The following is a 26,212-nucleotide window of genomic DNA, read 5'->3' as shown; positions in this document are numbered from 1 at the left end:
TAATGACAGCAAGAAAGATCAAAATGTTGGACCTCAAGGAGCTTATAGTCTAGCTGGGGGTGAACAGAGCACATATCTCTGACTCAATGGAGAGCCTGACGTGGGAAATTGGCATGAATTACAAGAGTCGGGAGACCAGAGTGGTGGGGGACTTGAGCTGTGCGCTGACCAGAGAAGCAGGCAAGTGCGGTGGATAGACTTCATCGGACCTGGGTTAAAATCTCCTCAGAGCTTCCTACTACACTCCTGCCTGCCTCACTTTCCACGTTTGTAAAACGAAGGGATGTGACTTGATGGTCTCTTAGGTCCATTCCAGCTTTAAATCGATGACCCAGTGGTTCCTGAGTAGAAGGAAGAGAGCGGGTGAGAAGCCCAAGAGGCAGGGGTTCAGGGCAGCGCCGGAGGAAAACACGGGGCTCTGCTTTGCGCCCCTTCCTCCTCCGCCCACGCGGGAGATAATGAGGAAGGGCTTTTTCTTTGTGGCGTCTGTGTCTGGGGGGAGGGGCTTCCCTCTCACTGACCTGCAACTGGACACTGGCTAGCCACTGATTGGGGACGACGTAAAGAAGGCTGCCGATGACTTACAGGTTGGGTTAAATCGTCTTTGGAGTCCATCCCAACTGAGATTGCCCCTCCCTCCCTCTCTCCTTCCCTTCTTCTTCCCTCTCTCCTTCCCTCCCTCTTTCCTTCCATTCTCATTCCCTCCCTCCTTCCTTCCTTCCTTCCTTCTTTCCTCCCTCCCCCCTCCTTCCCTCCCTCCCCCCTCCCTCCCTTCTTCCCTCCCTCCCATCCTTTCCTCCATCAGTTTTCATTCACTCACTTTTCCCTAATAGAAACCTTCCCTTATAACAGATAAATAGAGCTGAACAAATCAGAGCCACCTATTAGTCATGTCTAGACACGTGTCTAATCCGACATCTTTCACTGATGGATTACTGCTCTGCCAAGAGGCCGGAAACATCCAGCCCAAAGGGCATTCTGTCTGGAAAGTTGAAGACATCATTGACCCATCAGTAGCACGTGCATCTGAACTGGCTGGTCAGTATGGTCACAAGCAGGTGTCGAACAACATGTGTGCCTTCCTCCCTCCCAGGCTTCTGCCCTCCATAGCCAGGGTTAGCCATTCTGTCTACAGGTTTTCTACAGCCCACACCAATAGATGAATGCAGGGATAACCCCGGCACTTGGGCCTCCCCAGCTCTGTGCCAAAGGCTTCTGTAGGGGCCCCTAACGTGCCTGTGCCTGCTGTGGCCAGAACGCCCCGTGACATCCCTGCCCAGCCAGCAGAGCACTGGGAGTTTGAAAAGCAAAGTGTATGGTCCAGATGAGGCTCTGCATTAATGGCTGGCCACAAATCCCTGGACTGCAGTGCACAGTCATTCTCCTTTTCCCTGCGGAGTGTAATGTCCTTGAGGACAGGGCACTTTTTGCTGGTTGTTTCTGTGGCACCTGGCATAGTAGCATTTGGCACATAGTAGCTGCTAAAGAAATACTTAAGTCAGTTAAGTTAAACAGAATTTCTACATCATAGAAACGACACGTTGAAATACTGTATTTTTTATATTTTATTGTTTTGTTTTGTTTTTAGCAATGTCTCCTGCCTCAAAACCTCACCCACCAGTGGTGGGCAAAGTGACTCATCACAGCATTGAATTATACTGGGATATGGACAAGAAAATCCAAAGAAAAGGACCTCAGGAACAGTGGTTAAGGTTTTCAATTGAAGAGGAGGACCCCAAAATGCACACTTATGGTATCATTTATACGTAGGTGCAATGTCGAACGGTTTGAAGTTTTGTATAGACTTCCACACTGCATAGTGACCTGTAGTCTCCATGAAGGTCAAACATTCATTTCTGAGTCAAAGAAATCATAGGATTGCTGAATTAAGGCGCTTTTGACATGTCATTTTTAGAAGAAAGTACTGTAAGTAGTTTCCAAATTAAACACCCGGTTACTGTATTTCTTGAGAGGCCATGTGGATGGGAAGCTCTTTTTGGAGTCAGAAGACCCTGATTCAAATCCTGCCCCTGTCCTAGACTGGTTAGGTGGCCCCGGGCAAGTCACCTAAGGTCTCTGTCATCCAGGCAAGTTGTTAGAATTGAGGTTCTTAACCTGGGATCTCTGGAACCCCTGAGGGTCTGAGGAGTGATCTTGGGGCTCAGTGACCCAGCTTCCTTTGTCCTCTCCTGTATGCTTTGCATTGGAGAACATGATTCTGGGAAGGGGTCTGTCTACGGGTTCACCAGACTAGCTGCTCATGAGGTCCAGACCATACAAATAGTTCAGAATCCTTGCTCTAAAACTGTCTGAGAAGGTGCTGAAGGGAAAAGGATCTTTCTTCTCTGATGCAACATGAGATTGGGGTCAGAATAAAGTCCTTAGACTATTCAGAGGTGGGGAATGTGCATCCTGGAGGCCACATGTGGCCCTCTAGGTTGGTCCTCAAATTCAGCCCTTTGACTGAATCCACAGGACTGACCCAGAGGGCCCCATGTGGCCTCGAGGCCGCAGGTTCCCCACTAGAATGAGGAAATGTTTAGACAAACCCTGGGTTGGTCCAGGAGACTGTCCTCTCATGTACCTCTGAATTTTCTCATAGGTTTCATTAAGTCACATGATCACCTAACCCAGTCTGAATGGTCCTTTTTTCTTTTAGAAAATACTTGAAACTCTCACAGCCCAAAGAACCAGAGAGGGGAGTGTCAGCTGAAGGGCCTTGGGATCAGCATCTGGCCTGAGAGCTGCACTTCTGAATTTTCATTTTAGCACTGATAAATTCTTTTCGATCTGTTTTTGGCCAAATTTCTGTATCCTAGGAAAATGTAGATGGCTCGCAGATATGCTGCAGTCCTGTGGAAGGTCAGGTAATACTTTTTAATCAAGATTTATAAGGTAGATTGGAACCTCCTGACAACCTTAATCACTGCAGGGCAGATTGCTTTATAAGGTAAGGCATTCCTAGACATAATTTTTTATTTTTAAATTTTTTTTTTACCAGACTTAGCATTTCTTTGGTATAGGGAACTCCTGTCAAGGAAACTCAGAGATTGGTGATAGGTGGGGCTTCATAGTGAATTAGGATCACAGGTAGGACTTTCTGACTTAGAAATATATACAGGGGATATACGGGGGGGGGGGGGTCTTAGTTCTTGAAGCTCCAGGAAGGACTTCATTATAAGAGGGGCTCTCCCGTCAGGCAGCTCCATCCATGACATGGACCTGTGATAAGATTTTCCAAATAATACTTACCTTAAAACACCTGTGGGAGAATTACCAAGGATCAGATGTGAAAGTGGAAGCAATGTTCGGGATGGGTTGTCGCCTTGAGAAGTAGCAAAAAGCTTCATGATAGGAAGAGAATTTGAGAAATGATTGCCTGTATCTCATGATGTTTGCCCAGATGGAATTGTGCTGTGCATCCACATTGTTAGGGAAGGGGAAGGGCCCCCACTCCCTCCCCTCTTCCTCTTCCTTGGATCCCAGGCTCTGGCTGGGGGGAGCATCCCCCCTCTACCCACCTCTTCTCTCGTTTCCTTCCACGTCTGCTTTATGCCCAGGACTGAGAAGCGACATCTGCTGATTGGGCAGGCCTCATCTTTCCCCCTAGACCTTGGGGGCTGGGAGAGAGGACCCGAAAATGTCTTGAGGCGGCCCCCTCACCCCCGTCTTTCCCTGGCTGGGCTGCATTGCCTGGTCAGCTCCGTGGAAGAAGAGACAGCGCAGGCCACTAGGTGGCAGGATGGGACTGCATTAATCTTGACCTCTGGCTCTGCCACACTTGCTTTTGCCAGTGGTGCTGAAGGGACTACTTTGGAAAGACTGGCGGTCCAGAGATCTTGGGCGTCTCCTCCTGACGTCGTGGTCTCTGTTCTAGGGAGGGCTCTTGGGTTGCTCACACTTGACCGGCTCCTGCTGTTTTGCCTCGGCTCTCCCTGCCCCCTGCCCTGTGCATCCAGTCAGTTACCCCATCCTGTGGATGCTTCCTCCCTCCTTGGCCTCCCACTCCTCCTGCCCAAGTTAGGACCTTGGCTCGTCATGCCTCACTTGTTAGGGTAATTTCCTAAGTGTTTCCGTGGCCTCTGGTACCTCTGCACTCCAGCCCACCCTGTCAGCTGCTGCAGGCAGATGGACCATATTCACACTCTTTGGTCACATCCCTTCTCTGCTGGCATTAGCCTTTCACAGTATGCTCCAAACCCACGTTTCCCCCTGTATTTCAAGCCACACGAACCCTCTGCTCTAGCCATAATGGCTTGCTCTCTCTTCTTTGAAAATGCCCTGTCCTGCCCTGTGAGATCTCCCCAAAACTGCCGCCAGGAATCCTCTTGGTCTCCCAGGGATGATCAAAGCCCCCTTCACTTCTGGACCTGCTACAAATGCGCAGGCTCCCCCTTTGGACTCAGCCCTTCTTGCTCAGTTGGCATTTGCTGCCTATGGCCTTGTCGGGTCATCTGTTTTTCCCCTCACTGAGCCCGAGCTCTCAGAGTCAGAGGACGATGTCTTGTCCCCTTATGTTGGCCTCTGTTCTCAGAGAAGAAGATCTATAAGGATTTGAGAACACAATGGAGGCCCTGATGGAGGCCGCCCTGAGCTGGTTTTGTGATTGTGGCTTCCTGTTGCCTCTGTGATAAAAGCTCTATGTTCCATGCTAGTTTTTTGTTAGTTTGTTTTATAAATGCTCCCAGCTTCTCCCCTTTGCACCCACACTAGTAAAGTAAAGCACTAGGCCCCCACAGAGCCCCTCTGTCTCCAGGGACCCTTTTCATCTTCACCGAGGCTGCCTCTTCCACCGTTCTGGGAGAGGCGTTCAGTGACCAAGAACCGCTGGCAAGGACTGAGACGCTGATGTCCGATCTGCTCCACCGTGTCCTTCTGAGCCCAGGCACTATGGATCCTGTGGAAGGCAGCCCTCCTTTGTTGTTCTCAGGCCTCCGAGGTCTGGTGCAGAGCTTCAGCCAGGCTTGGACATGGTTGTCTCTGAGTCTGATAGAGTTTTGTACATTTCCGAGGTGGATTCCGTAGGGTCTCCTGACCAGGAAGTAAGAGATTTCACATTGTCTCTTCAGAGATCTATAAACCACCACTGGGGCAATGCCCATCCAGTCAGCTAGAAAGTCACTAAACTCGAGACAGTTGTTGGCAACAGTGGCTAGAGATGGGCACAGAGTCAGGAAGATCTGAGTTCTAATTCAGCCTCAGACATTCACTGGCTGTGTGACCCTGGGCAAATCACTTAACTTCCTTTTACCATAGTTGGCTTAACTATAAATGGGGGTGGTAATAAAGCAGCTGCCACTCTGGGTGGCTGTGAATCAAAGGGGATTACATTTGTAAATGGGCTATGTGCTGGACACATAGTTGGTGCTTAACAAATGCTCATTCCCTTCCATTTCCCTTCCCAAAGTGTTGGGGATACAAGGAAAGGCAATGTCTCTTCTGTTGAGGAGTTCCCCTCAAATAAGGTTGGAGACAATGTACAAGAAACTCTGTACAACCAAGCTACATCCAGGATAGTAAATGATGACCAGAGGGCAGGTCCTAGAACACACTGTAGAAGAGGAGATTTTGGCCAGAAGGGGGACATGAAGAGGGAGCTGGGGGGCAGCTGGTGAAGAGGCAGGAGAGGCAGGGACCCCTCAGGCACACAGAAACTTGCACTGCTTAGAAGGTCATTTATTTTTGGCTCTGTGCATCTGATATGTGTCCGGGACCATCTTGATTCTTTGGTTCAGAATTTTCCCTTAATAATTCCAATTGCCAAGTCTCTGAGTCATGGGTATTGCTTCACTTTTGTTCATGATTTTTCTTTTGGATAGGCACCAATTGAGGACCTGGGGTCCTGGATTTAGAGCTAGATGGAGTCAGAGGTCATTGAGGCCAGCCCCACCCCCATTTTACAGATGGGGAAACTGAGGTCCAAAGAGGTTTCACCTTGGAGTCCTTGAAGCACAGATTGTGAATCCCAAAGTGTGGTCCTGATTTCTCTGGGTCTGCTGGGGAAGAAAGAGAAGTCAAAACTTGCAGTGGCATGTCCAAGGAAGGGAGCTTTCAAGGGATGATTCTTAGGGGAAAGGAACAAGGCCTGACAGGTCCTTATTGATACTGACATCAGGAAAGAAATGGGTTCTGGAAGTGATGCCGATGAGCTTGGAGCTCCAAGGGGATTGGAAAGGATCGTGTTGAGGCTGAGAAGACTGGGGAGGCACTTAGGGTTATGGCTTCCCAGAGCCCCGAGGTCATGAGTGTTTGGTGCCAAGTCAGGATGAGACCCCAGGATCAGGAGAAGGGCACTGCTCTCTCTGAGCCTGGAGTGCTGGATGTTGGGGTGAGAGCCCCCCTGTTAGCTCACCTCATTCCTCTCTGATCATGAACCCACCACTGTGGATTTGGTCTCAGAACCCCTGTGCTTCCATTGCTGGCCCAAGGAGGTTCTGCTCTAGAGGGCTCAGAGTCCCCTTTCTGTGACCTTCTCCTATGAACTTTGGGCAGGAAAGCCAAGTTCTTCGTGTGCACGTGTCCTTTCTTCCTCATGGACTCTAAGTCAGGTACAGTGGCTATTTTTTTTTTCACTTTTTGGAGGGAGAAAGGCAGGGCAATTGGGGTTAAGTGACTTGCCCAAGGTCACACAGCTAATAAGTGTTAAGTGTCTGAGACTGGATTTGAGCTCAGGTCCTCCTGACTTCAGGGTGGGTGTTCTGTTCACTGCACCACCTAGCCTCCCCAAGGCCCTGTGGCTTTTAAAATTCCTCCCTCATGCCAGCGAACTTTGGCCCTTTGTTGCCAAATGGGTGATTGGTTGTGATTTTCAATTTGATTCATATCAACAAATATTATTAAGTGCCTACTGTGGGCCCGGCAGTGTACTTGATGCTGGGGCTATGGAGACAAAAATGAAGCAGTTCCTGCCTCAAGGTCCACAATTACATTCAGCAGTATGTTGTTGTCCAGTGGCGTCCAACCCTCCATGACCCCACTTAGGGTTTTCTTGGCATAGATACTGGAGGGGCTTGCTGTTTCCTTGATCAATGCATTAGACAAACAGTGACTTGCCCAGGGTCACACGCCTAGTGAGTATCTGAGCCTGGATTTGAACTCAAGTCTTCCTGACTCAAGGCCTAGTGCTCTATCCACTCTGCCACCGGCTGCCTCCCACTCTGTAAAAGGTCAGTAAATATGATCTGAAGGATATTATTGGTAAAAAAGATGGAGCTTCCTAAAAGGCACAGACCTGGGCCTCACATGCTCTCCTGCTCAGTCTCTCTGCCTTCTTTCAGCCTGTTTTCCATCAGCCGTGTTTATCCCACAGACATGCCCTTTGGATGCATGGCTCATGCCACGTAGCACAGCCTGGGCTTCCTCACTCAGGTTTTCCCATGTGCCTGGTCTGAGACAGCTTTTGGTGTGATTATGGATGTTAGTGAGGAGGCTTGGCTGGTCCCGGGCCCAGGGGCTCTCTATCTCTCTAGAGGATCCTCCTTCCATGCCATCCTCCAGGACCCTGGCGGGCCTCTGCCAACCTCATGCGTGTCCCCCTGCTTTTAAGGATCCCTGCTGGTTTGGACAATCAGAAGGTTGTCACGCAAAGTGATCTCTGGCATTACATCTCTCATGGCATCTCACGTGATGGCAGCATGGGCATTGGAGAGGCCTTGTTGGAGGAGAGGTCTTACGGGGCTGCTGGTGGAGATGAAGCACGTGCCGTTCTATAGGCATAAAATGCCACTAACCCACAACCAGTCACTTATGTGACTATAAAGGGGATTGTCTGTTCTCTTCTCGTGGGGGCACAGTGAGGACTGAGCTGGACGTGAAGTCAGGGAGACCTGAGCTCGAGTCTGGCCGCAGGCATTGGTGAGGTGTGTGACCATGGAAAAGTCAGTGGACTTCTGTCTGCCTCAGTTTCTCACCTGTGGAATGGAGGTAATGATGGGCCCCTGAAGCTCAGACAAGGCAAGCCTTGAAGCTCTGTTTGAATGTTACTATTAGCAGTGATACGTGTGAATTAATTTCACGAAGATTTCCTAGAGATGAGGGGGTTCCGTATTGACCTCTGTATACAGCAGGCACTCAATAGATGATCTTATTTCCAGTTTTCTGGATGTGGACCCCATTTTATCCTTAGGAAACAAAACAATCCTATACCTCTAGAATTGGGAAGGACCCTTCCCTAGAGATGAAGCAGCCCAAAATGTAGCCATTTTACTGATGAAGAAACTGCAGTCCAAGGAGGGCCTCTGATGGTAAGTATTTGTACTTTGTGCAAATGAGAGTCTGAGCTATGATGCAAGTGTGCAGGATGGACAGCGACCAGGCCCTGGGCTCAGTGATGACTCCTCAGCAGGTGCTGACAGGGGCGTCAACCGCCACTCACCTGGTTATTTCTCCTCTCCAGGGGTTATGCAACCAAGCATGTCGTGGAAGGTCTGGAGCCCAGAACGTTGTATAAGTTCCGACTAAAGGTCACCAGTCCCTCTGGAGAATATCACTACAGTCCAGTTGTCTCAGTGTCTACGACCAGTGAGTACGGACCCTTCCTGCCCTCTGCAGCTCTGTAAGACGCATGGGGGTCAGGAGGGGGGGAAGCTGGAGAATAAGTGACTCCATGTATTCTGGGCCACATCCTGCTGCCTGGTCAGGCTTTCCTATAGCAGGGGCAAGTGCGGAGGCTGTTTGTGGTCTGGGGGAGATGCCCTGCTTGGAGGATGTGGCATCTCGGAGGGCATGGACAGTGTCTGGGGGGCAGGGGGGATGGGAGCAGATGTTGCGGGACTCACCTTTGCCTTGGAGACCAGTCTGACCTTTCTCACTGCCCATTCCTCTAGCTGGGGCTAAGGGCAGCACACAGGAGAGAGTTCTGAATGGGAAATACTGAACTGTTCAGCAGCTGTGTCCTGAAGGACATGTGTGTCTTCTGTGACCTGGCATTAACAAAATGCCTGAAGCCTATAAAATGCTGCATAAACTCTCCAAGACACTCATTTATAGAAGAGCTGCTAGTCAGCATTGGTGGAGGGGAGTCTCCACAATGGGATTACCTGCCACCAGTGAAATCCTAGGTCTGGACCAAAAAGATATAGATGTGACCTCAGGACTTCCCCCACCCCCCCACCAGCCCTACAATAGGGGAGAGCCTGCAGGGGTCCTGGGCCCCATAGACTGTTGGGGAAACTGAGTCACAGGCTGACGATGTGACCAGTCCTTGGCCAGATATAGCTGGCATATGTCAGAGGCAAGGCTAAATCACGGTTCGATCTGCACTCGATGCCTGGGCTCTCTCCCTCTGCTCCCAAAGTCAAAGCTTACAGGAGTGGGACCAGGGTAAGCCTGACACACAGATGTGACCTTTCAGAAGCAAATCCCAAACCCTAAACCTTTTCTTTAGTGGCACAGAGGCAGTGGGACCTTCTGGCTTTTCTGATGGCGTGGACCTCTGGGCACTTGCTGTGGTGGCATCTACAGTGTGTGTGTGTGTATTTAGAATAATATTTTATTTTTTCTCTAATTACATGTAAAAACCATTTTTAACATTAATTTTTTTAAAATTTGAGTTTCAAATTTTCTCCCTTCCTCACCTCTCCCATCATTGAGAAGACAATCAATTTGATATAGGTTATACATGTGCAGTCAAATAAAACATTTCCATATTAGTCATGTGAAAGGAAGCCCCCCAGAAAGACTCCTCCTCCCCCAAAAAACCCACAACAAAATACAGAAGGTGAAAAACAGTGTGCTTCTAGCTGCATTCACACTCCACCGGTTCTTTCTCTGGAGGTGGATAATATTCTTATTCTTCACAAGTCCTTTGGAATTGTCTTGAATCACTGTATTGCTGAGAATTGCTAAGTCAGTCACAGCTGATCATTGAACAATGTTGCTGTTACTGTCTACAGTGTCCTAGTTCTGCTCACTTCACTTTGCATCAGTTCATGTAAGTCTTCCCAGGTTTTTCCGAAAGCATCGGCTCTCCCTTTCTTACAGAAAATAGTTATTCCATAACAATCACAGACATTGACTTGTTCAGCCATTCCCCAGTTGGTGGCCATCCCCTCAATTTCTAGTTGTCTGCCACCATAAAAGGAGCTGCTATCAATATTTTTGTGTAAATTGGTCCTTTTACCCTTCTTTTTGATCTCTGGGATACAGACCCAATACAATGGTATTGCTGGAAAAAATGTTACACACAATTTTAAACCTTTTGGGCTTAGTTCCAAATTGCTCTGCAGAATGGCTGGATCAGTTCACAACTCTACCAACTGTGCATCAGTGTCCCAATTTTCCCAATCCCCTCCAACATTTATCATTTTTTTCTGTCATATTAGCCAATCTGATAGGTGTGAGGTGGCACCTCAGATTTTCTTTAACTTACATTTCTCGAATAATAGTGATTTAGGGGGGTGGCTAGGTGGCACAGTGAGTAGAGTGCTGGCCCCAAAGTCAGGAGGACCTGAGTTTGGATCTGGCCTCAGACATTTCACACACACACACACACACACACACACACACACAAACACACACACACACACACACTATCCTAGCTGTGTAACCTTGGGCAAGTTACTTAACCCCAATTGCCCTCCAAAAAAAGCAAAAAAAAGTGATTTAGAGTATTTTTATATAATTATAGATAGCTTTGATTTCTTTGTCTGAAAACTGCCTGTTAATATCCTTTGATTATTTATCAATTGGGCAATTACTCATATTCTTATAAATTGCCTCAGTTCTCTATATATTTGAGAAAATGAATTCTTTATCAGAAACACTTGTTGTAAAAAAAAATTCCCCCAGCTTTCTTCTTTCCTTCTAATCTTAGTTGCATTGGTTTTCTTTGCACATAACTTTTAAAATTTAATATGTTCAATTATTCATTTTACATCTCATAATGTTTTTTACTACTTGTTTGGTCATAGATTCTTCCCTTCTCAATAGAATTGACAAGTAAACTATTTGATACTCCTCCAATTTGCTGATGGCATCAGCCTTTATGTCTAAATCATGTTTACCTTGCTTTGGTGCATGGTGTGAAGCACTGGTCTGTGCCAACATCTTGGGGGTTTGTCAAACACTGAATCGCCGCTGCCATTCGCTGCTGCTCGTCAGGCGCCCAGTCTGTCGCACTGACCTGTCGCTCCGTCTCTCGGCCAGCACCAGACAGTTCTGAATGATCACCATTGGTAACATCATTTGAGATCTGCCACTACCAAGTCACTTTCCTTTGCATTTTTTTTTACCGATTCTCTAGATATATTGATTTTTTTGTGCTTCTAGATGAATTTTATTATTTTTTCTAGGTCTAGGAACATAATTTTTGGTAGTTTTATTGGCGTGACACTGAATAAGTCAATTAATTTAGGTAGAGTTGCTATTTTTACTATATTAGCTCCATCTGCCCATGAGCAATTGATATTTCCTCAATTTCTTAGATCTGACTTTATTTATGTGAAAAGTGTATTATAATCATGTTAATATAGTTCCTGGGTTTGTCTTGACAGGTAGACACTCAAATATTTTACATTGTCTGCAGTTATTTTATTTTTTTATTTTTTTGGCTTTTTGGAGGGGAAAGGCAGGGCAATTGGGGTTAAGTGACTTGCCCAAGGTCACACAGCTAGTAAGTGTTAAGTGTCTGAAGCTGGATTTGAACTCAGGTCCTCTTGACTCCAGGGCCAATGCTCTATTCACTGTGCCATGTAGCCACCCTTCTATAGCTATTTTAAATGGAATCTCTCTTTCTATCTCTTGCTGCTGGACTTTTTGGGTTTATTTTTATACCCTGAAATTTTGCTAAAGTTGTTAATAATTTTTTTAGTTGGGTTTCTAAGACTTTCTAAGTATACTATCATATCATCTGCAAAGAGTGATAGTTTTGTTTCCTCATTGCCTATTCTAATTCTCTCCATTTCCTTTTCTTCTCATTGTTATAGCTGGCATTTTTTTTACATTAACAAAGATTCTCATTAAATTTTATTTCAATTTCAAGGGTACAGACAAGAAGCGAATTTCACAGTTATACATAGTAATAGGCATCAGTACAGTTACTGGGTGTAGCTGGCATTTCTGATACAATACTGAATAACAGTGGTGATAATGGGCATCTTTGTTTCACCCCTGGGAAGACTTCTAGATTCTCCCCTTTACAAATAATGTTTGCTGATGGTTTTAGATAGGTATTACTTATCATTTTAAGGAAAGCTCCATTTATTCCTGTGCTGTCTAGTGGTTTTTTTTTTTTTTTAAGCAATCAGGGTTAAGTAACTTGCTCAAGGTTACACGGCCAGTCATTTCTGGGTGTGGTGCTGAGTGTCTGAGCCCAGGATTTGATCTCCAGGTCATCCCAACACTGGAGCCGGTGCTCTTACTCGCTGAGCCACCTGGCCACCCCTAAGCAATTGGGGTTAAGTAACTTGCTCAAGGTTACACGGCCAGGTGTTTCTGGGTGGGTGCTAAGTGTCTGAGCCCGGGATTCGATCTCCAGGTCGTTCTGACACTGGAGCCAGTGCTCTTACTCGCTGTGCTACCTGGCCGCCCCTGTCTAGTGTTTTTAATAGGGATGGGTGTTATATTTTGTCAAAAACTTTTTCTGCATTTACTGAGATAATCATATGTTTTCTGTTTTTTTTTTTTAATTGATGTGGCCAATTATATAATAGTTTTCCTAATATTGAACTAGCTTTGCATTCCTGGTTATAAATCCCACCTGGTTACAGTGTATATTGCTGTAATCTCCTTGCTAGTATTTTATTTAAAATGTTTACATCAATATTCATTAGGGAAACTGGTCTATAGATTTTTTCTCTATTCTTGTTCTTCTTAGTATAGGTATCAGCACCATATTTGTATCATAAAAGGAATTTGGTAGGATTCCTTCCTGACCTATTTTTTTCCAAATAGTTTATATAGTATTGGGATTAATTGTTCTTTATTAATTGCTCTTTAGATGTCTGATGGAATTCTCTTGTGAACCCATCTGACTTTGGGGATTTTTTTTCTTAGGGAGTTCATTGATGGCCTGTTCAGTTTCTTTTACCCTGTCCCTCCTCACAAATGTTTTACTTCTGACCACTACTTCCCCCAATCTGCCCTCCATTCTCTCAGTATCCCTGCCCCTCCATAGTCTCTTCTCCCTTTTCCCTCCTACTTCCATATTAATTTCTATGCCCAACTGAGTGTGTATGTTATTCCCTCTTTGAATCAGTTCCAATGAGAATAAGGTTTAAGCATTGCCTGCCACCCTCCACCATCTTTCCCTTCACATTTTTTATGTGAGATAATTTATCCCATTCTGCCCCTCCCTTCCCTCTTCTCCCAGTGCAGTCATCTTTTTTTATGTCATCCCATCAACTCACACCTGTGCTCTCTGTCTATGTATATTCCTTCTAACTGCCCTAACAATGATAAAGTTCTTAAGAGTTACAAGTAATATCTTCCCACAGAGTAAACAATTTAACCTTATTGAATCCCTTATATTTTTCTCTGTTTGCCTTTTTATGCTTCTCTTGCGTCTTATATTTGAAAATCAAACCAGCTCTGGTCTTTTTCATCAGGAATACTTGAAAGCCCTCTATTTCATTGAATATCCCTTTTTTGCCTTGAGAGATTATACTCAGTTTCACTGGGTAGTAGTTGATTCTTGGTTGTAATTCTAGCTCCTTTGCCTTCTAGAATATCTCATACAAACCCCTATGATTCTTTAATGTAGAAGCTGCTAAATCAAATGTAATACTTACTGTGGATCTACGATATTTGAATTGTTTCTTTCTGGTTATTTGTAGTGTTTTTTTCCTTGGCCTGGGAGCTCTAGAATTTGGTTTATAACTGGGAGTTTCATTTTGGGATCTCTTTCAGGAGATGATTGGTGGATTCTTTCAGTTTCTATTTTACCCCCTGGTTCTAGGACACCAGGGTAGTTTTCCTTGATAATTTCTTAAAATATGGTGTCCAGGCTCTTTTTTTTTGGAGGGGGGGAAGGCAGAGCAATTGGGGTTAAGTGACTTGCCCAAGGTCACATGGCTAGTAAATGTGTCAAGTGTATGAGGCTGGACTTGAACTCAGGTCCTTCTGACTCTGGGGCAGATGCTCTATTCACTGCGCCACCTAGCTGCCCCCAGGATCTTTTTTTTTTACTATGGCTTTCAAGTAGTCCCCAAATTCTTAAATTATCTCTCCTGGATCTAATCTCTAGGTCAGTTGTTTTTCCAATGAGATAGTTCACATTTTATTCTATTTTTTCATTCTTTTGATTTTGTTTGATTGGTTCTTGATGTCTCTTGGAGTCATTAGCTTCTACTTGCCCAATTCTAACTTTTAAGTAATTCTTTTCTTCAGTGAGCTTTTGCACCCCACTTTTTCCATTTGGTCAGTTCTGCTTTTTAAGGAGTTCTTCTCTTTTTGTGTTTCCTGCCTTATTCCACAATCTTGTCCCCACTGCTTCCCATGTTATCATATGTTTATATATTTATATGTGTACATGTTCAAACATGCATACACACAAATATGTATGTTATTCACATGTGCACAATGCATTGTGCATGTGTGTATAGATACACACATATACACATGTGGATATATTTATATTGCTTTTCTGGTGTTTTAATCTGTGCCCTTTCTAGATTCAATTACCGTGCTTGAAATTTAGGTGAAAAAACAATTAAGGTTCAGTGTGCCACAGTCCAAAATTTCTTAAATGGACAAGGAGGGTGTCAGAGTGTTTGACTATCACATGGGGAAGTCTTTGCTGTAGGACTGAATGAGCCCCTATCGGTGTTTCTAGCTATAGTGTTCCCCTCAGCTGAGAGGACGGGGTTTTCAAAGAGGCTCCCATGTTAGTGAAATTCATACAAACTTATCAAGCCAGGACTTTTATGTAGAGGACTGTGCTGCACTCTCTCTATGAAGCTAAGACATTCTCCAGTAGAAGACACGCATGCATGGCTACAATACAAAATGAGTTTGTGTCATAAGTGCAAAAAATATGTTTCAAGGATGAAGGAGGGAAAAATGACGTCCAACAGAGAGCGTCAGCTGAGGAAAAATCCCTGTCTCGAGAAGGGGAGGATCCATTTCTTGTCTAGATGTGTTTAAAGCTTCTAAACATTCCTAATGATACGCTAGTAATACATTGGAGAGAAAAAAGGTGTGTCCATTTGTGCACTGTTTGTAGGAGTTGAGTGTCTGGGGCAGGTAGGAGTCAGAACAGACGACTTTTATGAAGTCATTGTCCTTGTACCTGTCCTAGAGAAGCTCATCCTTGAAGCTAGAAAAGTTTGTATTTGAGGTCCCTGGCCTTCTGCTCAGAAACCATCGTACTGGGCCTATAAGACATGCCGGAAATGAAGGCAAATTCATAAGGTTGGCTGACGTTATCCAGATTCAGGGAGCCTGGCTCTATGGGTAGTCCTCTGGTGGGGCACGCAAGGAAGGCATGAAGTAGATGTGTGGTTGGCTGTGCCATGATGGCTCTTCAGGAGAGTCAGAAAGCCCCATCCTTCTCTCTCTGTGGGCTTTCATCTTTGGACACAGCCTCCCACCTCCTTAGGAACCCTGCTGAACCATCCCCAGTGAGTGTCTCAGGCCTGCTGAATTCTGCTGTAACTAGGAAGGCCTGGGGACTGGGACAGAGTGAGGAGGGAGAGCTGACCAAGCTCTCTGTGCCCTCCTGAAGTGATGCTTCTTGGTCCTTTCCCTGGCTGCTGCCAGACTCAGCAGGAAGCCCCATGTGGCCCAGAGGGACAGCTGGATGGTGAATGGCCAGGCTGGGAGCGTCTCTCGAAGGGTCAGGCTCTCCTCTGTGCTCAGGACTGTTATGATCACTTATCACCCTGAAACCAGCCAGGGCCAACAGCAAGGGAGCTTCTTCTAGTAGATGGAGTGTTTTAAAAGTGCACCCTGTTCACACTCCAGAGAAGAAAATGCCTCTGTGGGACAATCATTTGCTTTTAACTGGAAGGTGTTTTAATGAATCATAAAATAATATTATTTGTTTGAATAAAGGGGGTCCTACCTTTTTTGTGGGTTAGGTGCATGAGACTCTTGCTTAAATGAGGTATGCAATTTTAATCGATGCCCCCTTAGAAAGAAAGAAAAATAGCTGCCATTGGCTAATGGGCAAATGTCTTCTCCAGTGTGCTGGTAACTTAATCACTTCTTTTAAGGGAACCTTAGAGCCCACAAATAAAGTTGTTATCACTGATTTTGAGGCTACCTGCACACTTGCCACTAAGTGGCTCTTGTCCAACTCAGGAAGCATTGATTTCCGAGGCTCACTCTGATCATTCCTTATACTTCATCTTCAGGCCCTGTCTTTTGGTCCAAACCTAATCAAATGCACTCCAGTTTGCTTCCATTCTCTTCCCCCTAAATCTTGAGTTGGTGAGCAGAGTTGGGCCATTCTGTCAATTATGGCAATTCTCCTCTGCCCTCCGTTTTTGGTCACATCTTCCTAGCAGTCAAGATGAAAGGCAGTGGCTATGGAGTCATGATTGCAAAGTCTGGAGTCCTGGCTTCTCTTTCTTGATTTGCCAATCCCAGGTGAACCATGGCACCATTCTGTGTGTCCTAGACCAGAATCTGCCCTGCCTCCAGCAGGGTGGGCTTTGAGATCTCTGAGGGAGGCATATGGTAGGCATTGGCTGAGCCTTGGATACCGTGGAGGAATTAACATCCTCGGGCTCCCTAGGGGTACCCGCTTTGTTCTCTTAGAGACCTTGGAAGACCTCTCATTTCCTGCTCCAGAAGGACAGCAAGAAGCAAAATGGTAACGTAAAGTCTGTTGGTAAAAAGCCTTGGTCTTTGTTGTGGTTTAGTCACGTGAGGTCGGCTTGCTTAATTTCCCAATATCTGCATGCAGCATTGCTTTCTGGTTTGGGATGAACGAAGAAGTACACATCGCTAAAAAGTCCTGGTCTCCAGGTGAGATGGATGAGGTTGCATTGGGCTGGTCACAGTGGGGATGTGTGGTCCAAGAATGGGGCATGTGAGCAAGAGATTGTACTCTGTGGGAAGGACAGTAGGAACCATGAGCTAAGACATTTTCCAGAATCCATCTGCACATCATGCTTTAAAATAATTCTAAAACTTGAAAATCCTATTTGTTTATAATTGCTAGTTGGTCTCTAGGGATGCTAAACATTCAAATGTACAGATGGAAATTTCTAAAAATAATTTCAGAGCATAAATTCCTTCGAACATATCTAAATGGGCAGCCACTAACTTGGGCCAGCCTTAAAGTTTCGGCCTACTTTAAACACTTGCCAGAGAACAATATCTGTTATCTTCTTGTCTATAACACTCTGATAACTAAAAAAGTCAGTAAGGATTTCTAATATATTTCAAACATCAATTTAAAATATATTTGAAATGTTGCTTAATGTGAGTTGAAAGTGCATTTCAGCAGTTGACTGGCATTTCTTTGGGATTTCACATTTGATAGTTTTAATTGGACACAGATCTCTGCAAAGGTCATCAGATTAGATTCTGTACATACAGGGCCCTGTGGTTTGGGGCATCTCTGGGGGGATGACTGGTGATTCCTTTGTAGCAACGCTCATTGTCCTGGGTGAGGAGCCAGGCTTCTCCCCACACATGACTCTTCCTTTCTGGGAAGTCAGTGCAAGTGTTTAGTGTGGGTACTTCAAGTTTGGTGAGATTGGAAAAGAGATCATTTTAGGATTCCTATTGCTATGGGCTGGAGCCCCTTCCAGCAGCTGTGGGCAGCTATGGGACTTGGTTGTTTGGCATTTGTTGTGTTAATTTTAGAACAAAAGAGTCAAAGAAAAGGATGTGGGTAATAAAATGGAAGTCTGGCGTGGCTTGGAGAATGGTGCTGGTGTAACTGGAGTTGCACCTTTTGCCAAAAAAAGAAATTGCGTTCTGCGATGATGCGTGCTTGGGACAGCTTTTCCACATGCTTCTGTCCTGTGTGTCTGTCTGAGACATACTGCCACTGAGAGCAAGCCCCCACACAACATTGGGACTGTTTGCCTTCTAATGAAGCAGATAAATTTAGTGAATGTACGTGGTCAGCTAGGGGCTGGAAGACACCCTTGCCATGACAGGGTGGCTCTGGGGCTTAGAATCATCGATGTTTTAGTTGCACTTTACAGATGTGGAAACTGAGGCTCAGGAATGTCACTTGATGTGTCCAAGGTGATGTGGCTAATCATCAGGGTCCTGACTTTCAGTCCACTGAGGTTTGCTCTGCGTCTGGGGGCTGGGCATGGCTGTGCTCCATTCAGCTTCCTCCTGGAAAATTTGCCAAAGGCTGAATGCCGCCCATGTCCATGCAGGTAGGAGCAGCTTGTGGGCTCAGGTTGTATGTGCTCGAGTTGTGTGTGCTCGTGTGCATGTGTGTGCATATGTGTGCAAGCATGTATGTGAATGTGTGTGGGTATGTGAGTATGTATGTGAACACATGCATGTATGTGTGATACCGCTTGAGGGGTCTGGGGGTCACTAGGAGGTTTTGCTTCCATACAAATCTCTTGGCTTGGGAAGAGACCTGCTGTATTGCTCTGAAAAGCCCAGAGCTCCCTGATTGTGTCAGGCCACTTTGATAGACACGTTCTTGGTTTTCCTTGGCTGCATTTCCTTAGGCCCACAGCATCTTCTTCTTGATTAATGGGCTGGCCTTTGGTGTATGAGGACAGCACTAGGGACTCACACTCTGACCAGCAGAACACATGCTTTGAGATACATTTTCCCTGTAGCGTTGGGTCGCCCACACTCGGATGTAGGTAGCCAGTGTGGTGCATTGTGGGAGTGTGACGGCGGTTTGGGACCAGTCTTCAGTCTGAAGCAGTGGCCTGATCAGTGTTCTAACTACCCGAGGCATCTAGTCCTTTCCACAGGAAAGGGAGCAGAAGACAAATGAGACAGAGTACTGAGTCAAGGGAGAGGAGAAATATCCCCCGGAGATATCCAGGAGCCAGCTGCCCTCTGCCCCCTCCTGCCCCTTCTCCCTCTTTTTTGCTTAGTATTATGTGACTCTACCCTGTGCAGTTTTTGTCCTCTGAACATTTCTTGGGCTTGGACACCTTTTTTTCTCCTTCAATTTTCCTCATTCTGTTCTACCTCTCAGAACAACTGGGTTTGCTCTCCCAAAGGCTGGATGTTTTCCTGCTCAGTTCAAAAAGGGTACAGGGAAGAAGAAAATCAGAATCTCCAAAAGAATGATCCCTTCCCGTCTCAGAGGGGGATCATTTAGATTAAAGATCAGAGATCTTTAGATCTCTTTGTGCTTGGTTGTTTTTAAGGTCTTCTCATGGCTCCTTGGCAAATAAAGTCATGTGTCTTGTGACTACTGCAAAATACTTTGCTGCTCATAAGAGGCGTTTTTAAATTTTAAGCTGTGAGCTCCATATTGTGAAATGGGAAAGGATGATTTTTCAAACCTCTTCATCCCATCCACCAAGCAGTATTTCTCAAATCATTTAACCCAAACTAAATCTCTTTCTCCTGAAGGATGTTGCCAAAGTGAGGCCTCTGATTGCTGACCCTTTTCCCAATTGAAAACAGTTCTGGCTTAATGTAGCAGTGCTCACTGGATCCCCAGTGCAGGCAGCAGGGGGACAGTGACCTGGCCAGCTCAGTGCCTCCCACTGAAGGACTGTGACTGAGGGAAATCTCCTGGACTTGGGGTTGACTCTTTGCTGTCTGATTCCTTCAGGGGAGCCCATAAGTAGTGAGCATTTCCATCGAGCTGTAAATGTGAATGATGAAGACCTGCTTGTCCGGATACTTCAAGGAGGGTGAGAGAACCATCTCAGGGTTTTTTTTCTCCCATACCCCATAAAATGTCTTCCTGATGCCGAGAAATGCCAGAAACTTCCTGAGGCCAATTTTTGTTTTTTCTCCAGAAGCCACAAAGACTTTGTCAGGAGGCTCCTAAAGCTTGGGTGAAAGGTAGAGGTTTAGTTTAGGCCACAACATAACTATAAATCACTATGCAAATAGCAAATTCCTTTGACATGAGCACATTTCTGAAAGAAGGCTTGGTTACCCCAAATAAGTGAGAGTGATTTCTGTGGATAGACTCCTATAAAGCTCTAGGGAGACTTCTAAATGGAATATAGGATCTAAATTCTTTTGGAATCAGTAAAGCCTTAGACGATGAGTCATTTGTGAGAGGAGACCTCTCTCAGTTACAGAAAAGAACCTATTTCCCTAAATCTCAGCAGCTGGGGAGCAGTTCTCTTAATCTTTTTCTCAGTTCATGCCATTGAATGCTCTGGAATTCAAGGACAGTGGGCTGGGGAGGAGAGACCCTGCTGATGGAAAAGCTCCCGGTATTTGGGCAAGAAGAGTCCTCACCAAAGGCTGTGTGTGACTTTGTGTTAGGTTAAGTTATGGAGTGTAGAGCCTCTCCTGGGTGTTAGCCCCAGTCCCCAAAGAATCTGAAGCCAAGGTGAGACTGGGTTTAAGTGTGAAATTCCATTGACTTACCTTCCTGATAAACCTGACATCAGGAAACAGAATCCCTCCCTTAAGGGTTTCATCTCAAGTCAGAAACGATTTGCTTCTTTATAAATCCTGGTCCAGGCAGGCTGAGATGACACAAATTCCCCCCTGCAGAGAAGAGATTGGGGTCCTAAGTCATGTTGGCAGCCAGGCTTGCTCATTTCCCCAGCTCCCTGTGAGCCACGGTGGGTTTGCGGGCCGAGAAGCCTGGGATGTGATCATTCATGTGTTTCTTGCCTTTCTCTTTGGAAGCCATGTTAAGGTTGATGTTCCAAATAAGCTTGGCTTTACCGCCCTGATGGTGGCTGCCCAGAAAGGTTACACACGGTATGTTTGCTCTTGCGGTCTTCCCCCAGGTGGGCGGCCCGCTCTGTGCTTCTTCTGATGTGATGGGTTGGGCTTGGCATGGAAGCTTGATGGGCAGAGAAGGAGGCCAATGATTAGTGAGCTCGTAGAAAGAGGCCTCTTAGGAGGGAGCCCTCTGGCCTTTCCTGGCTGTCTTTATGCTCTAGTCTTTGAGGCAACTGGGGATGTAAAAATCATGCTTCTCCCCAAAGAAGGGCTTTTCCTCACTATAAGCCCATGGAGATAGCCCATCCCCGCATTTCTTTCATATTTCTTTAAAAAGTAGTCATGGAGAAGACCAAAGATGACCAAAATGTTCTGCTTCATTCAGACTAGTGAAGATCCTGATTGGTAACGGGACTGATGTGAATATGAAGAACGGAAGTGGGAAGGACAGGTGGGTGGCCAGAGTCTCCTCTGGGCTAGGCGGGGGCTCCCTGGCCCTGGCGCCAGAGCCAGAGGCTGTTGTGGCCCTTTCCCTGGCAGGGGCATCCAGTCTGCCCTTCCCTGGCTCTGTCCCTTCTCAGATTGGCCTGTCAAGCCATTGTGCTTCTAAGCTTTACCACGCCTCAGCTACTGCCCATCTGGCCACATCCAGCCCGAGCTCCTTGCAGACCCTCATGCTGGGCGCTTAGACTCTGGCCCTGCCTCCAGGCCTTCCCTTTTCTCCACACTCCCCTGCTGTGTGTCCTCCATGCTCTAGTAAAAAGCAACCAATAAGCATTCCCTGTATGCAGCCTCCACTCTCCCACCTCCGCGTCTTTGCTCACGCTGATCCTGCTGCCTGCACTGTGTCTTCTTTTCCCCAATCTCTCTCTCTCTCTCTTTTTTCCTTTTTGGAGGGGGGAAGGCAGGACAATTGGGGTTAAATGACTTGCCCAAGGTCACATGGCTAGTAAGTGTTAAGTGTCTGAGGCCGGATTTGAACTGAGGTTCTCCTGACTCCAGGGCTGGTGCTCTATTCTCTGTACCACCTAGCCACCCCCACCCAGTCTCTCTTTTTAAAAGCCTGCTTGGGCTGCTGCCTTGGGAAGTCTCCAGACCACTTTGTTTGAACGTTCTTCACCCCACTTACATCCTGCCCAGCATCCTTGGAAATTTATACTAGTTTTACCCACACTTCCAGATTGTAAGCTCGTTTAGGGAAAGTACTGGGCCTTGTTTTATGTCCTGTGTCCCTCCTCCCCCATGCCCAATCTTCTTGCATATAGTAGGATCTTAATCAATATTTATTGCATGCATGAATTCTCTTCTTAAGGAACTACTGGTCCCCCCCTCCCCCCCAGAAGCTTTGCTTGGGGAAGGCCGCTGATCTCCCAGAGCTGTTGTGGAGGGAGAGCTTCACACACCTGGAAAGCCCCAGAGGGATGCCATGGTTTAGGATTAGGAGAGAACACCTGACTTCAAGGTGTTCCCAATGTCCCTGGGCTAGGAACAGCACAAGAGTTCCTGCTGAGCTGGTGGGATTTCTTCTCTGTAGACCTTTGGCCCCTCAGAGGCAGCCATGCCTGAGCATTTGTCTTTTTCCTTATTGGAGGGAAATGAACCTGCATCCACCATCTGTAGGCTGTGACTGAAACTCAGATGACGTTAGGAGCCAGCGTCTCAAATCAGAAGCAAGAAGTCTTGTGGGGATGACTTCTGTGGGAAGATCTCCCTCCAGGTTCTTCTTCTGTTACTTTGTTTAGGGAACACTACAAGACTCCACTTTTGCCCATTTAAAATCAATCCTTTCGCTCTCCTGAGGACTTGATCTTTTTCTTGGACCAGCGTTTCATGTAGACTCTTTCCTCTTTCATTGTTGATACTGAGGATGAAAGCAAAGAGAGCCATCATGTCTGACTGGGGGAAACTCACTTGACCTCACCGTGCCTCAGTGTTCTCATCTGTAAAATAAGGGGGTCAGTCCAGAGCTCTCTGGGATCCGTCACAGCTCACCAGCTGTGGTTCTCAGATCCTAGACTAGAATTCAGTCTCTCTGGTCTTCGAGGGATTCAAACATAATGACAAGAATTTAACTTGAATAAAGTATCAGTGATGAAATCTCTTGGTGTTGTGGACAGCTTAATGTCCCCAGACCTTCCTCTTCTCTCCTTCTCTGTTATCTGTTTCCTCTTTTTTCCTTCCTCATTGGGCTCCTGTATTTGAACTTGGAAGCTGGATACACAGCAGCGGTGTCTAGGGGGGATGATTTCTGCATGCTCTGCTAGGTGTCTGCTTTGGTCTCTCGAGCCCGGCCTGGATGCTAGAGCCTTGTTAGAACCCACTTACCATGCTAGGATCCCTTCCTTCATTGCAGACCTGTGGAAAAGGGTTGTGAAGTATCAGAAAACTTAGCAGAGGGCCCGAGATACAAAAGCAGTAGAAGCACTCTCAGAGCTACAATCCAATCCCACCTTCTCTTTGCTCACATCCTACATAGGTGATACCTTTATTTTTCTAAAATTTTGAGTTTTTTTATGCCTCATTCCATCACTGACTTGAAGTACTAATATGTCTTTTGGATTAGAGAAAATAAGCCAGCCAATATTGGGCCTGTGCTTTCACTGGTGGGAAACTCCCTCTACCGGTGCAAGGTAGCACCCTTTCTGCAACCTCATGTGGAATGGTTCTTACATCTTTCAAATTTTTTTAATATTTAAAAATGTAGAAGTAATTCTTAGGTGCCTGGCTGTATGTCTGGCTCCCAAGCCACACCCTTGGCTTAGAGTACTGAGGGATAAAGTGACTCACCTGGTAAGTTTGGCATGTATCTTGAACCCAAGACTCTCTGACTTTGACACCAGCTCTATTCACTGCACCACACTTCCTCTAAGCAAGCAGAAGATGGAGACTTCATCATTTCTCCTTGAATGTCATAAGCAAGTTACTCTGTGTCCCTGTGGCCTTCGTAAAGCTCTGATGCTTGTGCTCAGCTCCTTCCTGTGTTGGAGTGCAGGTTTTGTGCTGGGACAAGAGTGAATCATGCAGTGAAGGAGAGCTTACTTTCTGCCAACCTGCTGAGGGCCTACAGACTCCCGAGACTTATCGGAAGCATTTGATCCCATTTTCTTGGGCCCACATTTCATCCGGGCTACCCTCTTGGCTGTCTCCATCTTCTATTCCAATGCCTGGGTGGATAGCTTGTGTATCTGCATCCTCCATGAGAGCCCAGGGGCACCTCCTCCAGGCCAGTATCCTTGGGGTCAGGCTAAGTCAGATTAGAGGTGGGTCTGTGGTCAGCATGACTCTCGGTGGCCTGGCCATCACCTCCATGTTTCCTCTTCTTTGATGCAGTCTGATGCTTGCCTGTTATGCTGGACACCTGGATGTTGTCAAATACCTGAGAGCACATGGAGCCTCTTGGGAGGCCCGAGACCTGGGAGGCTGCACAGCCTTGCACTGGGCTGCTGATGGAGGCCACTCGAACATCATCGAGTGGATGATCAAGGACGGCTGCAAGGTATGGGCTTTCATCAGAGTTCCACCTACTTGCAAAAGGAGCGTCGTCTAAACTTGGAGAGCACACCCAGGGTTGGCGGGGCCCTCTGGAGTGAGGGTGGGGCATTGTGTGATGAGCTGCTGGGACCCCTGGGCTACTCCTGCTGTTTGGAAGAGCTCTCAGGGCCCAGATGTGCGGGCTGCCAGATGCTGGGGGGCCAGGCATTGTGTAATGAGCCGCCATAGGCTACTTGGACCCCTGGGCTACTCCTGCTCTTTGGAAGAGCTTCTGGGGCCCAGAAGGCCCTCAGATGCTCAGGGGCTGCCAGACCCTCGAGGATGTAGAGAAGGCCATCCATTGTGGGAAAAAGCAATCCTTGGGGACTGCACGAGAAGGGGCTATTTCTGTAGCTAGTTCAGTTGCTTTCTCAAATTAGATTTGTTTTGCTCTAGATCTGCTTTGGAGATTCTCCCAACTGTGTTGACACATCTCTGATCACAGGACCAGGCTTTGTCAATAGCCTCCTATTATGATCCTTCTGAGGGTCTCCTCCCTGAATCCCTGCATGCCAATCTGCTTTGGAGGCCTACAGAAGGCACCAGATTGAGTGGAACTGCTTAGCCAGCCTCCCACAGTTATTAGGAGATGGGTGGAGAGAATTTAATCAATCTTAGTTACCTCTAATAACTCTGAAGACTTTACTTCAGGACCATAAGGAAGTTAAATTAAAAATTTCAAGCCATGGAGATAAAGATTGATGGACATGATTCTCCCCTGATTGAGACTGCCAGACACTGTCGGGTGCTGAGAAATTAAATGGATGGCCTAGAAAATAAACTCAGATTAAGAAAAGTCATGTCTCCTCAAAAAGCCAGTGGATTGTTCATGGCTGGTTTTGAGGTGTGATGGAGAACACAAGGAGCCCACACCAAGAGTCCACATGGATTTCTTAGTGTCATGTGTGGATCTAGTTTGGGTTTTTGCAGAGGTTGAAGAGACAAAAGTTTCCTTGAAGAAACAAGTCAGGGCCCTTCCCTTTTGCCACCAAATTTTCCCAATGATTCATCTCAGTTTCTCATGTTACTAGACCAAGTTGTGGGACCTGGGCGAAATCTAGGTAGTTAGTTTAACTCAGTGGTTGATGATGAGGATACAGAGCATTTGTTAACAATATTTGGCCTCTGAAATATGGGAATTATTGTTATTTGTGAAGTGATTGAATCCTAATTAAGGTTAAATAATTTAAAAAAAAAGATCAAATGATCTTTAGTCTCCAAAGCCAACATATTTTATTTGTAGGTAAATACTTTCTCTCCCACTAGCATGACAGTAAGCTTTCGAATAAGAGCAGAATGATGGATAGACCAACAGAAGGGACCGGCCTGTTTAGGGGCAGCAGTGGGAGAAAAGAGCCTGATGGGGACTGGTCCTCCAGCTTGACGTTGCTCCTTGGCAAGTTGTGAATTCCAGTGAATAAAGCTTTTTAGTTTTATTTAGTGAGTTTACAGTCATTTGGCTTGTGAGCCCCATGTGTGTGGGGGTGTACTCTGCACACAGTAGGAGCTTAATACACAGGAGCTTACTGTTTGACTGTATTGGTCTTTAAAGAGACATGCTTTAAAGTGGGTGGGTGCTTCAAGTACCATGGAATCTGTAAGCCCTGTGCCTGGTTCTGAGATGAAGACTTGTTCTGAGACTATGTTGTGGCTAAATGTCGAAAAGATGTGTAGTTAGATGCAACTTTGTATTGAGCTGGAATATCTACTACATCATGTTGCTGTGGTTGAAAGATAAAAGTGCTTAGTGGTTTTTGCAAACTCTCAATGCTCCCAGGGTCTCTAATCAGGACATAATCGGTGTGGAGAGATCCTCTGCTCACAGAGTGGTTGAAAAACTCTCTTTTCATTTCTCTGTCTCTCCTCCCCTGACCTTCCCTGCCCTACTCGCATCTAACTACACATCTTTTCGACATTTAGCCACAACATAGTCTCA

At 46.2% G+C, this 26,212-nt stretch overlaps 1 protein-coding gene across 1 annotated transcript in view; it reads left to right on the top strand.

Moving 5' to 3' along the window:
• The first annotated feature begins 1,590 nt into the window (after positions 1-1,590).
• FANK1 (fibronectin type III and ankyrin repeat domains 1) overlaps positions 1,591-26,212 on the top strand; it is a 26,962-nt gene continuing 2,340 nt past the window's right edge. Inside the window, exons 1-6 of the mRNA XM_069101722.1 lie at positions 1,591-1,766; positions 8,396-8,520; positions 19,664-19,745; positions 20,707-20,781; positions 21,131-21,196; positions 24,076-24,241. Of these exons, the coding sequence (XP_068957823.1) occupies positions 1,591-1,766; positions 8,396-8,520; positions 19,664-19,745; positions 20,707-20,781; positions 21,131-21,196; positions 24,076-24,241 (690 nt within the window). The remainder of the gene's footprint in view (positions 1,767-8,395; positions 8,521-19,663; positions 19,746-20,706; positions 20,782-21,130; positions 21,197-24,075; positions 24,242-26,212) is intronic.

Source organism: Petaurus breviceps, unplaced genomic scaffold (genome assembly GCF_028583685.1).
Source record: "Petaurus breviceps papuanus isolate PSGF00001 unplaced genomic scaffold, PetGlider_PUasm1.0 490, whole genome shotgun sequence".
In the NCBI taxonomy this organism is placed as follows: Eukaryota; Metazoa; Chordata; class Mammalia; order Diprotodontia; family Petauridae; genus Petaurus; species Petaurus breviceps.
The sequence above is the reverse complement of the archived record's forward strand: the minus strand, read 5'-3'. Positions and strand labels throughout refer to the sequence as shown.